The 16,330-nt window shown below is 47.9% G+C and overlaps 1 protein-coding gene across 2 annotated transcripts in view; it reads left to right on the forward strand.

Annotated features, from left to right (window-relative positions):
* The window catches only part of LOC119179959 (methyltransferase-like protein 22), a 34,800-nt gene extending 18,482 nt beyond the window's left edge, over positions 1 to 16,318 (forward strand). For both annotated transcript variants that reach the window (XM_075868802.1, XM_037431083.2), the window contains 5 exons: positions 3,117 to 3,264; positions 10,058 to 10,273; positions 11,449 to 11,545; positions 14,971 to 15,130; positions 16,025 to 16,318. In XM_075868802.1, the coding sequence (XP_075724917.1) occupies positions 3,117 to 3,264; positions 10,058 to 10,273; positions 11,449 to 11,545; positions 14,971 to 15,130; positions 16,025 to 16,051 (648 nt within the window). In that variant the 3' untranslated portion in view covers positions 16,052 to 16,318. The remainder of the gene's footprint in view (positions 1 to 3,116; positions 3,265 to 10,057; positions 10,274 to 11,448; positions 11,546 to 14,970; positions 15,131 to 16,024) is intronic.
* The last annotated feature ends 12 nt before the right edge of the window (positions 16,319 to 16,330 follow it).

Raw genomic sequence — 16,330 nt, forward strand, 5'->3', positions numbered from 1 at the left:
TCTGCGAGTTATCACGCCCAGCCGAAAATCTGCAACCCAACGCAGGATCCCCAGCATTTTCTCAACCACCCCCATTAACCATGCCAACGGTCACAACCACCCAGAGTCACGTTGAGCCCACTCACGTATCGCTACAGACAGGTCGAATTTGGGCAGAGTCTGGAGACCACTGACTCCTCGTGCAGGTACTGCTGGACAGCGGCAGTCAGCGCACCTACATTCGTGCAGACCTGGCAAGGATGCTTGAGTGCTCCGTTGTGGGAAAAGAACCCTCCCTTGTCACTTTTGGAGAATCCAAGTCACGAAGGCGACTCTGCACCGAGTGTGTCAATGTGTGGCTTCAAAGCCAGTTCGACGATTCAACGATTACTTTAGAAGCGTTGACGATCACTGAAATTTGCTCTGTCACAAGCCCACCACTCGACTCCAACATTTCGCACCTACTTCTTGAATGGCAGTACAACGTAGCTGACCACATTCAACCGAGTACGTGGCAGCCGGACGAGATCAGTGTCATCGTAGGACCCGACGCCTATTGGAAGGTCACCACCGGCAAAATTGACCACGTGACGTAAACGCTAACAGCAATAGAGGCAATGTTTGGCTGGATGGTACAGGGACCCTTGTTGTCTGACAGCATCCAGCGCCCGTCTAGCACACTGTTCGTCTTGAGCCGCAATCCTTCTGCAACGCACACAGACATATCTTCGATGTGGCGTTTTGGTGCCATCAGGAGCGTTAAAGTGTCTTCACGAACCTCAAATAGGCACCACGATCTATCTGTATGGGAGCAAAGTGTTTAGATCTCAGGAAGGAAGTGCCATAAGCCTGACTACGCGGTTGCTGGCGGCAGGAACTTGGAAGACGCGGAGCCGCCGAACAAGCACGTCAAGGCTCGTCAATGCCGTGTGCGTCGACGTCGTCAGCACCAGCATGTCCATGGTGACGTCGTTCTTGAACAACTCGTCTCAGACCAGCCACCTTTTGGGCGATGACGACGACAGGCATCGCGTCTTCGGAATTCTGCACGCGCAGTACGTCAGCTTAAAGCACGTCAAGAACAACCTCCGTCTCATCAGCATCGGTTCCAGAGACAGCAAGGGGTGCGACAGCCACGAATCGACGACCGTAGTGCACAGGAACTCTCGGTAGAAAAGCAAGTGCATTTCAACACGAACTGCGTTCTTGGTGGGTACGATTCTTCTTGGCCCCCCCTGGGATAATGTTGAATAATAATGTGGATCAGAACAACATAGAGTGGTCCAGACTTCATCGAAGTGTGCGAGTCATCTTGGCCCCCCTGGGAGGATGCTGCAGAATATTCTTTTGGAGCGGGCCAGACTATCGAAGAGAACGAAGTGGAGATAGGCACGCGCTAGGAATGGACAGCTTGGTCTCCATGCAGAATAAACGGGTCGTCTCCGTCCAACCTCTGCGGACCAGTTATTTTGTTACATTCCCCAATATTGTTTGCGACGGGTTCTAAAATGGCACTGTTCTAGTTTTAGCTGGGACTGTGCTGTGCTTTCCGCACAGGTGTTTTTTTTTTTAGGCAATTATTTTTTTTTTTGCTTAGGGAAACTACTTGTGAGAATTATCCACAAGTGGTGGTACAGCCGTATACTGTTCTCGGAATGAGAATTCCGAGAACAGGATACGGCTGTACCGTCAATGACACCCTGTATATAGTTATGTGTTTAATCAGTACATACGGAGTTTTTATTTGAGTGGGTAATGGTGTTCTGCTTGGTTGCTCACCCAGGTGCGAATGATGCGAAAGGGCCCTCTGAGCTTTGAGCACTTCGAACAAACAGGTGCAGCACATAGATCAGGTCGCGGTGTTTATGTCAGCAGAGCGAGAAACGCTTTTGTGGCGTGGAAAGTAAGCGAAATTCTAAATTAAAGTTTGCGCACCCTTTTTCTAGTGTGGGTCGCGTGTCAAGCAGGGTCCGAAGTGAAAAGCTCCCAAAGTTATAAAATCGAAAGCGCACGCTGCTTGTACGTCAGTGACGATGCCATGCGACTTTTGTTGATGCGCCTATGCGAAGCTTGCTATGTCATTATTGGAAAGACACGGTTAAGCATAACAGAAAGAGACAAAAGAAAAACGGTGCAGTGCTTGTTATGTAACATGATCCACTCCCTTGCCCTCAGCACATGAAAAAAAAAGCAAGGATGGTTTGGAGCTCACAGGTGGTAAGTGAAAAAAAAAAATAGTGTAGAGAAGTGATTCTCAGCCATGGATGTGTCGGGGACCCCTTGTGGACTAGTGGAAGTGATGGGGGACCCCTTGGAGGGGAGAGAGGGGGGCATGTAGGTAAATTGACACAACTGTAGCGTGAAACAGGTGCCTTTTATTGCTACCAAGAACATCGAACCAACGTGGCACTTTATTTTGGACAGCTCATAAATACGGGGCACAGTCGTGCTTAAACAGTGTTGCACATGTAAAAAACAAAAAAAAGTTTAAAAAATGGGTGAGGGTTTCGCGGATCTTAGAAACGGCTTCGCTGACCCCCATTTGAGAACCACTGATGTAGTGTTTTTATTGACCCTGGCTCTCCCCTTCTCACAGCTTCGTTGTAAGACAGTTCAGGTTCAAATGAAAGCATTTGAACTGCTGCAATAATTGAACTGATCTGAACATCATTTCGGTAAAGCGGTACTCACGGACGGTGCCTTATGACTTCGTGTGGGTAACGAAAAGTTGCTACTTGGTCAGGTGAAGGGGCTATTTTAACGTACGACCGAGATCAGCTCTGAACTTTTAGAGGAATGTCGCTGCGTGGCTATCTGTCACATACTGCCATTGTCGCCTCTTCTACCAGCCGTAACCATGAGCCAGGGCAAAGGAAGCCACACCTCGTGCTCGTGTTCACATCGGGGCGCCACTTCCTTCCCGCTCATTTCTGGTCGCTTGAAGGGTCTTTGCTTCGGACCACCACCTTCGAGGTAGAGCAAAAGACCCTGGCGGGCAGTTCATTTCACGCTCTCTAATAGGCAGTTATTCAAAAGCCTCTGTCCTGTCGTGCCTGATTTACCTAACACTGTACCAAGTAATGTTTGCTGTAGTGAACCATCATAATCATTATCTTCAATCACTTCAATGTGTCCAGGTTTGGAAGGCCGCCTTAGTGATGTCCGACTTCCTGCTGTATCGTGGAAGGGAGCTCCTGCAAGGAAAAGGGGTCGTCGAACTGGGCAGCGGTGTCGGACTGTGTGGCATTGTGGCGGCCGCGTTTGCCGACTATGTCTTCTGCACCGGTGTGTACCTTCTGTGGCTTTTGTAAGCCTCTTCTTATGGTAGCAGTGGCTTTTCTCGTATTGTAACGCACTTTTCAATAAACTCTTTTAATAAGCTAACGTAGGCTGGGCGAACTTGTGCCCGAGAATTATAGCACAGCTAGATTGTCTCGAGGATCGCCTTCTGCCTCTTCTTCTACGTTCCTTTTTTCTTTCAACCCGGTTCGCGCGCAGCTGGGTCCCGCAGGCTCGTGCATCGCAAATCATCAAGAAGGCACAAGTATTTGCTAGCGCGCGTAATTTGAAGTCACATTGTGTCATTGCCCCCCTTTCCAGAGTGCATCGTCCCGATGCTTGTGTCAAACTGGTTGCATGGCAGTCATTCACAAACCCTCGTCGGGGATGTCGTTAACGTCAAAGAACGTTGTATCTTCAGCGTTTTATTGCCTGTCGTGATATGGTTTCATCCTGACGACATGCACAGTTTCCGTGCGATGCCGCCGTCGGGATGAAATATCCTGTCCCTCTGGCATAACTTCGTAGTTGAGCGAGCCGACGCGGCGGAGCACTCTGTACGGACCGAAATAGCGGCGAAGCAGTTTTTCTGACAGGCCACGTATTCGTACAGGAATCCACACCCATACTCTGTCTCCTGGTGCGTACTGGACGTCTCTTCTTCGCAGATTGTATCGATGCGTGTCGGTTTTCTGCTGTTGGAGAATGCGATATCGTGCCAGCTGTCTAGCTTCTTCTGCTCTTTGTATGTAGTCGTGAACGTCATAGTAATTCTCGGGCGTCTCGTCAATAGGTAACATTGCATCTAAAGGTGTCGTTACCGTCCGGCCAAAAACAAGTTGGAATGGCGTCATCCGTGTTGTCTCTTGCATCGCAGTGTTATAGGCGAATGTTGCATAGGGCAATATTTTATCCCAAGTACGGTGTTCTATATCAACGTACATTGACAACATATCAGCCAGCGTTCTGTTCAGTCGTTCCGTTAGACCATTCGCTTGAGGATGATATGCCGTCGTTTTTCTATGACTGGTGTGCGTTAATTTCATGATACATTTCATCAGGTCGGCCGTAAATGCAGTCCCTCGGTCCGTGATCAATGCTTTTGGAGCTCCGTGCCGCAGTACTATGTTGGAGACGAAGAATTCGGCTACTTCAACGGCTGATCCTTTAACTAGAGTCGCTGTCTCGGCATATCTGGTTAAATAGTCGGTCGCAACTATTATCCACCGTTTTCCCGATGACGACGTAGGAAATGGGCCCAGTAAGTCCATTCCCACTTGTGTGAATGGGGCTTCTGGTGGTTCTATCGGTTGAAGGAGACCTGCTGGTTTTAGCGGTGGCGTTTTACGTCTTTGGCAGTCCCGGCAGGTTCTGACATAGTGTCGTACAGAGCTAAGCAACTTCGGCCAGTAGTATTTAGTGCGGATGCGTGCTAACGTTCTGCTTACTCCTAAGTGTCCAGCTGATGGATCGTCATGGCAAGCCTCCAAAATCTCTGGTCGCAGAGGTGAAGGGACGACAAGCAGGAATGTCGCTGTATTGTTGTCAAAGTTCCTTTTATACAGGATGTTGTTTCGTAGGACAAACGCTGACAAGGCACGGACAAAAGGTCGTGGAACATCGACAGACTGTCCTTGTAGGTACTTGATCAAGAGGAGTATCTCAGGGTCGGATCGCTGCTGATGTGCCATCTCTGATGGTGTCACAGCTCCCAAGAAAATAAAATCTTCACCATCCTCGGTGGACGCAGAAGCAGCAGGTTGAATCGGAGCACGTGACAAGCAGTCCGCATCACTGTGCTTGCGACCTGACTTGTACACAAGCGTGATATCATACTCCTGTAATCGCAAGCTCCATCGTGCAAGCCGTCCACATGGGTCCTTGAGATTAGCCAGCCAGCATAGCGAATGATGGTCGCTTATAACTCGAAAAGGCCTACCATATAAATATGGTCGAAACTTGCTGATAGCCCATACCACGGCAAGGCATTCTTTCTCGGTCGCTGAGTAGTTCACCTCAGCTTTCGAAAGAGTGCGACTGGCATACGCAATGACTCGTTCTTGTCCGTTTTGCCATTGGATGAGCACGGCCCCAAGACCTAAATTGCTTGCATCCGTGTGGATATCGGTTTCCGCTTCCTCGTCAAAATGCGCCAGAACAGGATGGCTTTGAAGGCACTTTCGTAGTTCATTGAAGGCATCCTCTTGTTCGGCAAGCCATACGAAAGGCATTTCCTCTTTTGTCAGCCGTGTCAGTGGTTCAGCAATTCGTGAAAAATTTTTAACGAACCGTCGATAATAGGCGCAGAGACCTAAAAATCGCCTAACAGCCTTTTTGTCTGTTGGCTTCGGAAATCTTGCTACGGCCTCAGTTTTTGCAGGGTCTGGGCGGACGCCTTCTGCACTGATGACATGGCCGAGAAAAAGGAGCTCACGGAAGCCGAAATGACATTTCTGCGGTTTTATCGTCAAGTCCGCTGATTTGATCGCAGTGAGCACGGCCCGGAGCCTTTCCAAATGTTGCTCAAAGGTAGCAGAGAAAACTACAACATCGTCGAGATAAACCAGACATGACTGCCATTTAAGACCACAAAGCACTGTGTCCATCATCCGTTGGAATGTGGCGGGTGCTGAACAAAGGCCAAAAGGGAGTACCTTGAACTCGTATAAACCGTCCGGTGTCACAAACGCTGTCTTTTCGCGATCTCTTTCGTCCACTTCTATCTGCCAATACCCACTTTTAAGATCCAATGAGGAAAAATACCTGGCATTTCGCAGCCTATCCAGAGTGTCGTCAATTCTTGGCAGAGGATAAACATCCCGTTTGGTGACGGCATTCAGCTTCCGATAATCAACGCAGAAACGTAAGGTTTGGTCTTTTTTCTTCACAAGAACAACAGGTGACGCCCATGGACTTGATGAAGGCTGGACAACATCGTCTTTGAGCATTTCTTTAACCTGATTACCAATAGCTTCTCTTTCTTTTGGTGACACTCGGTAGGGATGCTGGTGTATTGGCCTCACTGACTCGTCGACAATGATGCGATGTTTAGCGACAGGAGTGCGTCGAACCTTAGATGACAACGAGAAACATTCGGCGAATTCCCTTAAAAGACCCTCTATTTGCTCTTTTTCGCTTGGTAGTAGGCCTGGCTCGATGTCGATGGCTGCAAGGACAGACTCCACGTCTTCGAAATCAGAATCATTGGTTTCAAAAGTTCGCAGCTCCGTAACCTGGACGAAATCATTCAGACTGGCGACGACGGTTCCTTTTGCAACGTGCTGCACCTCATTTCCAAAGTTTGTGAATAGAACATTTGCACATCCGTCACGTAACTTAACAAGGCCTCGTGCCATGCAGATCCCTTTTTGGAGTAGTAAGGCAGTGTTGTTGTCAGCAAATCCTTCAAATTCACTGAATGCTTTGTTGTTTACTGCGACAGATATGCTCGACCTTGGCGGAACCATGACGCCATCATCTGCAATACAAAGGTCATATACGTTTTCTTCCGTTTCAAAGGTACCAATCGCGTGCCTAGTCGAGAATGAGACGGAAGATTCTCGCAAGTTAATTACAGCGCCATTAGCTCGTAAGAAATCCATGCCGATAATCAAGTCTCTTGAGCATTCCGGCAGCACAATAAAACTGGCGACGTACGTGAAACCCCGTATTCCGATTCTTGCTGTGCATATTCCAGTAGGGTCGATGAGGTGCCCTCCTGCTGTGCGAACTTGTGGTCCCTTCCAAGGAGTCATCACTTTCTTTAGTATTTTAGAAAGTCCGCTACTCATCACTGAATAATCTGCGCCGGTATCTACCAGTCCGATGACTTCGTAGCCGTCAACGAACACACGTAAATCGGAAGCAACGTCACTATCGAAGCACCGGTTTCTGAATCGGTCGTCGTTCAGAGTCAGCAATGGAGGTTTTTCTGCATTAGCGTCGACAGCGGCCTTGCCTCCACAGGTCGCTGACTCTAGTTTTCCCGACGCGGGCTTGGGGAACGAGACCTTGGGGAGCTTGCTGAAGGTCGGGGGCTAGGCGATCTATACCTCCCCGTTGTCGTTGCCCGAGGTTGGTGTCGTTGGAAGCCACTTGAGGTTTGACGACCTGACAGGTATTCTTCAATTTCGAAGGGACGTTCACCATTTCGTGGTCGAGGTGCATTAACAGGAAAACCACGGAGTCCTGCCTGGCGGTAGTGGCACGTTCGGTAGAGATGACCAGGCTCCCCACAGTGGTAACACAGCGGTATCCTGTCGGGAGTGCGCCAGACATCGCTCTTCCTTAGTCTCCTCTCTGGCGTTGGCTGCAGGGTGCTCGGCGGCATCGGGTACTGCATAGGTGTAGCCGCCGCGACGTCCGCACGTCCTGGAGGTCCTCGTAGTAGCACATCAGCATACGTCATTCTCGTCTTCTGTTGTAGTGGCGGCCCTGGCTGTGCGTTGCTCGAAGGTTCGCGTACCACCTGCCTGACCTCCTCACGGATCACATCGGCCAGAGACGAAAGCATTGGAGCGTTCTGGTCAAGACGCTGCCTCTGCAGCTCTTCTCGCACAACAGACCGCACCAGCTCGCGTAGTGCTTCCATGCCGTTACCGAAGGCTGGTGGCAACATGTCCAAGGAAGTGACGATCGCATCCCGGTTGTATAACCTTGCTCGCTGTTGTAGCGTCCTTTCCATTGTAGTCGCCTCGGAACGAAACTCGGCGACGGTGCGCGGCGGGCTTCGAATTAGTCCGGCAAAGAGTTCTTGCTTCACGCCTCGCATCAGATGGCGCAGCTTCCTGTCTTCGCTCATATTTGGGTCCGCTCGGTGGAATAAGCGAGACATGTCTTCCAGATACATGGCGACAGTTTCGTTATTGCGCTGATTTCTTGTCTGGAGCGCAGCTTCAGCTCTTTCTTTACGGTCTGTGTTCGGGAAAGCAGCGAGCAGCTCCCGTCGAAAATCATTCCATGACCGGAAGGTGGCTTCGTGGTTTTCATACCACGTTCGTGCGCTATCTTCCAGTGCGAAGTAAACACTTCCAAGTTTGCGCTCTTCCCCATATCCGTTAGCCTTTGCGACGCGTTCAAAGTGCTCAAGCCAGTCCTCTGAGTCCTCGTAGCTTTCACCGTGGAAAGGCTTTGGTAGCATTGGCTGGTTTACGACAATATTGGCTGGAGTGACCTGAGCTGTCATGTCGGTTGCGTACCCGTTCACAGCCGTTGATGTTCCAAGCGAAGTCGATAAAGGTGAAAATTCAGGACCCTCACCACGTAGGCGTCGACTGCAGCGCTGATGAATAGGCGTCAGCTCGTTGGCTCGAAATCGCTGTGGTTCTGGACTGTGCTCCGTCACTCGAGAGGGGCTTGGCATCATACCCAGCACCTCCACCAGATTTGTAACGCACTTTTCAATAAACTCTTTTAATAAGCTAACGTAGGCTGGGCGAACTTGTGCCCGAGAATTATAGCACAGCTAGATTGTCTCGAGGATCGCCTTCTGCCTCTTCTTCTACGTTCCTTTTTTCTTTCAACCCGGTTCGCGCGCAGCTGGGTCCCGCAGGCTCGTGCATCGCAAATCATCAAGAAGGCACAAGTATTTGCTAGCGCGCGTAATTTGAAGTCACATTGTGTCAGTATTGTAAAGGGGTAATGGTACAGCACAAGTTATTCCTCTATTTAGTTTATTTTCGGTGTACAACCAACAACTAGCATGCATGAATTCTTCTTAAGAGAACTGCTGCTGCAGCCAACGATAGAAGTCCTGTTGTTGATATTCGTTCAGCGAACTGGGAGCACGGGAACAGACAAAAGAGAGCCAACTAGGTGACCTTTCTATCCTATTGTCCTGTTGTTTTGCAGTCGATTGCCTTTATGATAAACACTTGTACAACAAAGTGATGTGTAACTAAGTCCTTGCATCATGTTTATATGCTCAAACCTCGATAAAGTGAACCTGGATATAATGAAATACAGCTTATAACGAAATAATTGAAGAATACTGTTGCAATAAGTATAACTTTAGGAATATACATGTATATAACGAGTTTTCGGATATAACAAATTTATTATTGTATAAGATGTAACTTCGTTACAAAGAGGTTTAAGTGTATTGCAAGTGCTATGGTTTGCTTTATTCTTACACACTGTCAGCAGCTTTTGCTTTCTATGATGTCGCAATAGCGTTGGTGATGCCATGCTCAGTGTTTCGGGACAAAGTTCAGTGTAAAATTAAAATGCTTCATGAAGTGTTTGCATTTTAGTGTTATGTTTTTGCCATGTTTCACCCATTTGCTGACTGTAATTCGCAACATTGCATTTTGTAAGTGGTCGAAATTTTGAGACAGTGTCGCTCATAGGCCTTGTACACAGACTTTTTATAACAGTGAACAGTCAAGCATAAATATAACGTATACAGGTGCAATGAATCATTGGTTTTATTGAAGCAATTAGTACAGTGTATAAAGCGTACGTTTACTCTTAACTCTTCGATATAACAAAACGGTTTTGGTAATGGATGCGGCTGTGTTATAGATATGGTCTGACTGAGGAATGTTGTCTTATGGTAATTTCTTGGCGAATACTTCTGTATTTACTCGGATATTGCTGGCTGAAGTGGGTCGTCATTTAGATTGGCATCCACTGTTAATGTGGCAACATTTTTATCAAGGATTTCATCATCGCAGTCCATTGATGGAGTTGTCTGGTTTCTTACGCAGAGTTTTTTTTCTCCCTCTCTCTTTTTCTTTTTCAGCCAAAAAGTGTGTCTGAGCTCCCAACTTGAGTTTCTCACATTTTTTTTACTTCTCAGATGTTGGGGAAGAAGTTCTGCATCTGTGTCGAAGAAACCTGGACCAAAATGAAGACTTCTACGATGCCCTCACTGCGGGGCAGTGTCCGACGAAGGTCAGGTGTTTAGACTGGACAAAAGGACCACCGGGAATGCAGACCGTGACAGGTGCCTTTGCCTGGTCTGCGAAAGACTTGGACGAGTTCCGCAAAGCAGAAGTTTTTCTAGCAGCTGACGGTGCGTCACGTCATTCAAGTTTGTCGTAGAAATTGTGACGATTACCAAGAGTTCGCTAACAGCGTGCATACTCGTGTGATACTTAAATCAGCCTTTTTTTTTCTTTGATTCTGTCAAGGCCAATTTTGAACTTGAGTTGGATTTATGACCACTTTCTAGCATTGCAAATGACATTATGGATGATGTACAAAGTATAATCATGGAAATTTACATTATAGACATGTTTATTCAATATGGTAATTTTGAATGTTTGTTTGTTTATTTAATAATACTGTCAACCCCAAATAGTTTTTACAGGAGTGGAAAGAAATACGTACAATTATATAAGATGACACACATCGTTGTGCTGCAATTCGAGCAAAAACAACTGGCCAAGAAGTACATTACATAATAAAGGCATACAGTGAACGCAGGCATGTACACTTGCATTGTGCGCATTCAAAATAAGATAAGACACTAGCATGTACACATGCAATGAGCGCATTGAAAATAAAAATTGACAAAGAGAGAAACAAAATAGACTGAAAGCACTTGAAACATGCATCGCTATGCAGTCCAAGTTTGTTACTCGTGTGAATATTCCTATTTGTTACCGGCATTTGAACCTACTGATATGTATGATAAAATAATACAAAAAAGATGGCTCTTTTCATGTTTGGGCCTTACGAAGCAACATTGTCTCAGGTCTGGTGTTCTTGTTTTCATTGTGGGAATACATCATTTTCTTGAGTGAACCATGGAAAGCGACATCTTATGCTTGGTTTCTCAAAGCATTCGATGCCTTAATAATAAAGGACCTCTATAGTTATTGATTTCTTACATTCCGGCATATCATGAACATTATTACTATTCACAACCTTATAATGCGTAATAAATAATAATAAGTAGTAATGAATGCAAAATGTGAGTGTAAAGAAGTGTTTTAGACCTCTTTATCACTTCATGTTACACATACACAACACTTCCTTACATCAAGGTTTAACTTGTATGTCATCTGTATTGCCTTACAAACAAATTCAAAAGTGCTTTGCTGCATATGGTACTCTTTTTGCATCAAAGGTTAGCTTAGTTGTGTACGCTGTCTATTGCAACTCAAATTGTGCTGAATTACACCTCATGTGTTTCTCCCCGTTCTTGTGGTAGCTCGCAGTAGGGGTCATCTGTTCTGGTTGCAGTGGTGTACGATGACTGCCTGACGGACTGCCTCTTTGAACTGGTGCTCAAGACCGTCACCAGGGGCAGCCAGACGATCTACGTTGCTCTGGAAAAAAGGTTAGGCCCCGTTTGCTGCGCGTCATCCTGCTGTTGCGGTTTTTGATGCCTCAATTGGCAAATTTGGTGCTTTGAGATTACTGTGGGGTTACGACTTCACAGTAAGTGTCAAGAATGATTGCGAGTGTGTTACTCCACACCGACCTCGGAGCGGTAAGGTTGAGGTTATTGAGAGATAATAATTCCTCTAAGCCTTTCAGCTACACTGGCCTTAGAGCGACAAAGTTGAGGTTATTGTGAGGCATTACACTCGAAACCTCTCATTAGTGCGAGACATTGAGACCCAAACATTGCCATTGTGCAACGTTTGTCCACAGACTTCCGTTGTGTTGTTTCACTAAAAGCAGAAGTTGCGCTTTGAAATGTTAAAGCCCGCCAGTCTTATATGCATGTTGTCGTATATTGGTGAACGGCAGTGCCGGAAGCGTAGATGCGCGCAGGGTATTCCACTTGGGGTGGGGTGGGGAGCCAAGCCTTTTTGTAGCCCCTCCCGCTTCCTTGGTCAAGCTCGAAAAAAAAAAAAACCGAGCTCCGTATTGCATGCAAAAAAAAAATGAAGATGAAGCACTGACGTGCATCTCGCATAGGCCTAACTATTGTCCTTGTGCATGGCTTTCCAGGATAAAAGTGAGGCACAAATATTTCCTTGAATTCAACATTGGGGTTCCTTGGTTGCTAACTGATAACTACTCATTCTCGGCACAATGCCTCAACGAAATCCATACGCATTTCTCGGAAATGTTTCTTAGTTGCCGAAAAATTCATCCTGGTCCGGGGATCAAACTAGGGGGCAAAGCCTTTCCGGGGCGGTCGCTCTACCAGCTGAGCTAACCAGGAAACTAGGAATTAGGAGCATGAGGGTGAATTCATTGATTGCTCGAAGCACACAGACACACGTTACTGCAAATCTGTGTGCGGAATCCAGCGAGATGGTGGTACAGGCCGTTGTCAGTTTTCTTTTCTTATCCATTCTTCCACCTGGTGGGATTCCTCAGATCTGATTTGCAATGGGTATTCAATCCTTGTGAAAAATTCAATGGAGTGAACACTGATAGCACAAGCATCTAACACTCTTAGCACAATGATAGTGGCGAGCAGAGTCGACAGTAATGACGTCTTCAGAAAAACACATCGGGCCTTGTGGGGGTGCTGATACCCCCCCCCCCTGTAAAGTTGTCTGCGCCGCGTGGCGCACGTGTCTCGCCCCCAGGGCTTTGTTTCGGTGGTGACCACCGCCGGGCGATAGATGGCGTTGTGTTTGCTTTGAGTACCACTGTTGGTAGAGTGGTAGCGCCGGCGGTGGCCCCTGGCGGAAGGCGGGCCTTGGTGGTGGGCGAGCGTTGAGCGAGGCTCTTCTGCGCGTCGCGGCTGCCGCGAACAGTACAGGTATTTTGATCAGTACAGGGATTTTGTTAGAGCCGGAGTAGAGTAGGCCTAGGGGGGACTTCTTTGCTAGCGTCGGTGGTGTGCTTTGTTGAGAAGCGAGGAGATTGGTTTTGTAACGTGTTTCAATTTGTCGGCAAGTTGACTTTCTATTTATTTTTTTTTGCTCGCAAGTGTTGTTATTTTTGTGTTGTTAGTTTTCAAAAACGTTGAATTAGGACGAGAGCCATGCGGTCCGCATCCTGGGGTGAGCAAGGCCTAGAGCACGTGGTTTGTAGGCCAGGCCCGAAGCGAGTGAGTACGGAAGCCTCGTGGGTGGTCCGATTTTCTGTGAATAGCTTCTTCAATCTCTTTGGGCTCAGGGAGCCGGGCGTCGTTGCTGACTTGTATTGCGGCTCGACGCCGAGGCGTCGTGACACCGCCCGGGGCGGTGGACGCCGATCGCTCGGTAAGCTGCTGTGTGCGGCGAGCGATAGGGCCACCTCAGATTGGACGTCTCCTCGCGGCTGCCTCTTCTGCGCCTAGGCTGGGTGCTGGGTGGATGCCGGTTGTTGCCGAGCGACTCATTAGGCCTAAGGCTCTACGCAGCCGCCTGTCGCACGTGGCACAACTATGTGGATCGTGGCGTTGAGGTGTTGCGCTGCGCTTCCCTCACTTTTTTTCTTGTGAGCACGAGTTAGGAAAAGTGATTTTTGTTTTATTTTGATGGGCGTCTCGGCCGCCACCGATGTATTAGCTAGCAGTACTGACCACCGTACCACGTGGCCGAAAAGCCTGAAGCTCCCTCCCCTGGGCCGCGCTCCTTTGTTTCTTTCGAGTTTTGTTTTTTGTTGATGTATTCAGCGGGAGGGATGTCATCCACGGCCGGCTGTCCTGCACATCGTCAGCGTCGTTGGCCAGGAATGCGGTCGTGAGGTCGGGCGATGGAGATGCCTGCGACCTGCGCAACTGCCTGCAGTCCGGCGCCCTCGTGAGTGCTGGTCGCAACTGGAAGACGTGTCGGCGCTAGCGACGGATCGTCGCGCCGACGGCAACGTTGCTGTTGCGGGGCCGGTACTGAGGTGAAGTCTAGCCGGACAGTGCAGCAGTGTCGACTGGCGGCGGTGTCGTGGGGCAAGGACATTATGGTCGTGCGATCTCATTTTTTTGTTAAAGCTTGTGTAGCTAATATTGATTTCGGGATATGGTTTGATTTAAGGTTGGGGGAATGTGGGGGTGCTGACCCCCCCCCCCCCCTGTAAAGTTGTCTGCGCCGTGTGGCGCACGTGTCTCGCCCCCAGGGCTTTGTTTCGGTGGTGACCACCGCCGGGCGATAGATGGCGTTGTGTTTGCTTTGAGTACCACTGTTGGTAGAGTGGTAGCGCCGGCGGTGGCCCCTGGCGGAAGGCGGGCCTTGGTGGTGGGCGAGCGTTGAGCGAGGCTCTTCTGCGCGTCGCGGCTGCCGCGAACGGTTGTCTGTGTCGCGGGTCCCCGGTGCTCGGCACCGCGGGCTTCGCACCGGGGTCCCGCGAGGAAAGTCGGGCGTTGACGACGCCGCCTTGGGTATGTGTTAGTGTGTTGGGTGTGTTAGTGTGTGTTTATCATGTTATTGTGTGTTTAGTGTGTCACTGCGTTATGTTGTTTGCATGGTAGCGTGTTAATGAAAAATTGATGTATCATTTAACGGACGATATCGTCGTCTAAATTAGTTAATAAATGTATGTACGTTGTGTGCTTTGTACCGACCGCGTCAACTGTGTCCGTTCACTCCAAGAGCGTGGCGTGGCGAGGCGCTCGTTCGCCTCGCCACGCCACAGCCTTCATTAGATGTATCATTCATTAGACACCACAGCCTTCATTAGATGTATCGTTGAACTTGAGCCGCTGGTCTCAACAATGATGGTGATTTGACGAGATGCCAGCCAATTTCCAAGAGTGGAAAGAATTCCAGAGTGTTTGCTGTTTTCACACTGTCCTGGCTGTAGTAATAATGATCACACACGCACATGCATGCACACACAAAACCAGCTTGCTTAAGCCCAAGACATTTTGTTCTTTTTCAGGGTGAACTTTACCCTAGAGGACCTCGACACTGTCAGTCCCTGCCACAGGCACTTCTTACAGTGGTTGGAGAAGTTGCGAGAACTGGGCTGGAAAGTTTGCGTCGTCGACCTTTCAAATGTGCCACAATACTTTGGGAGCTACAGCAGGGACTCGTATCTGGTAAGTCATGTGTGATCTCTTCACCACTGTGTTTCCCAGTGAAGTAAAGACAACTCACGATGCGTGTTACATGCTTTTCTGCCTCCTTGTGGTGCTGCAAAATTTTGCCGCCGTCAAACTATTTCGTGACCATTGAAGGACGAATGCCTTTCCCGATATGCGTCCTCTGAACCTTAGTCACGTCTGCATATTTTCTAATGTAGTCACAACACGCATGCAACCTCCGCTGCTCTCGTCTCATTCTAATTCCTCAACATTTCTCAACTTAAGTGCTACAACGCAACATCGGTTGTGCGCTCCGTGTGCTATGTTACGTGGCCTTGGCTTAAGTTTCAGATTTTATATATTTGTGAGCGTCCACTCCGTAGTGCTTCTGGGTCCAATTTCCTTTCTCCGCAAAGTGAAAAATTTGTTGTGTGACAAAAACACAAAGAAGAGGGAGGGGGAGCAAAAAAACGATTCCCGGCAACAATTTCACGAGTGAATAATTGGAAGTTTTATTGTCATGAAATGCCGGAAACTCCCCGTGTTGAGTTATATATCTATTCAAATACTATATAGCTTATGTGCGTTAAGTATATCATTTAAACAGCCCTGTGTGTTGGGCAGCAGACTGTAAAAATAAAGCACGGAGGCCTATTCTCAGCAGGGTTTGACAAACAAATACTATTTGAGAAGTATCAGGTAAAGTCGTATTTATCTGGCACCAAGGTGAATGAATGATGAAACACTGATGAACTGTTGCTCACATTTATGAAAGGTTTATTATTGTCAGATTTCACATGTCATTCCTATGGTATGTAACTGGGCATGAGAAGTGTGCAACATAGTTTTTTATGACGATATGTCTTGGTATTTTTCTCAGCTTTTTCCTCATGCTTTTGCTTGCTATAGGAGCTGTGGCAGTTGAGACCATGCTGATGATCGTCAAGAGAAGATGTCATCAACTCACAAACTCAAAGCAAGGTCGACAAACTGACGCATCTTTAGCCACTATTTCGAGCGGTCTTCAAACAACTTTGTTCATATGGCAGCACACCACATGTTCAGAGTTTGTGAACTATGAATGGCATTGCGCTACTGAAAAATCGTACGCAAACAAACCGGGCAGGGCTAAGATGTGGCCTTTTCTGGAAACAAAATGATGCAACTTGGGCTTTATTTGTAAATAAAAAAACCTGCATGCTACCTTTGGTCATG

Source organism: Rhipicephalus microplus, chromosome 7 (assembly GCF_043290135.1).
Source record: "Rhipicephalus microplus isolate Deutch F79 chromosome 7, USDA_Rmic, whole genome shotgun sequence".
NCBI classification, from domain to species: domain Eukaryota; kingdom Metazoa; phylum Arthropoda; class Arachnida; order Ixodida; family Ixodidae; genus Rhipicephalus; species Rhipicephalus microplus.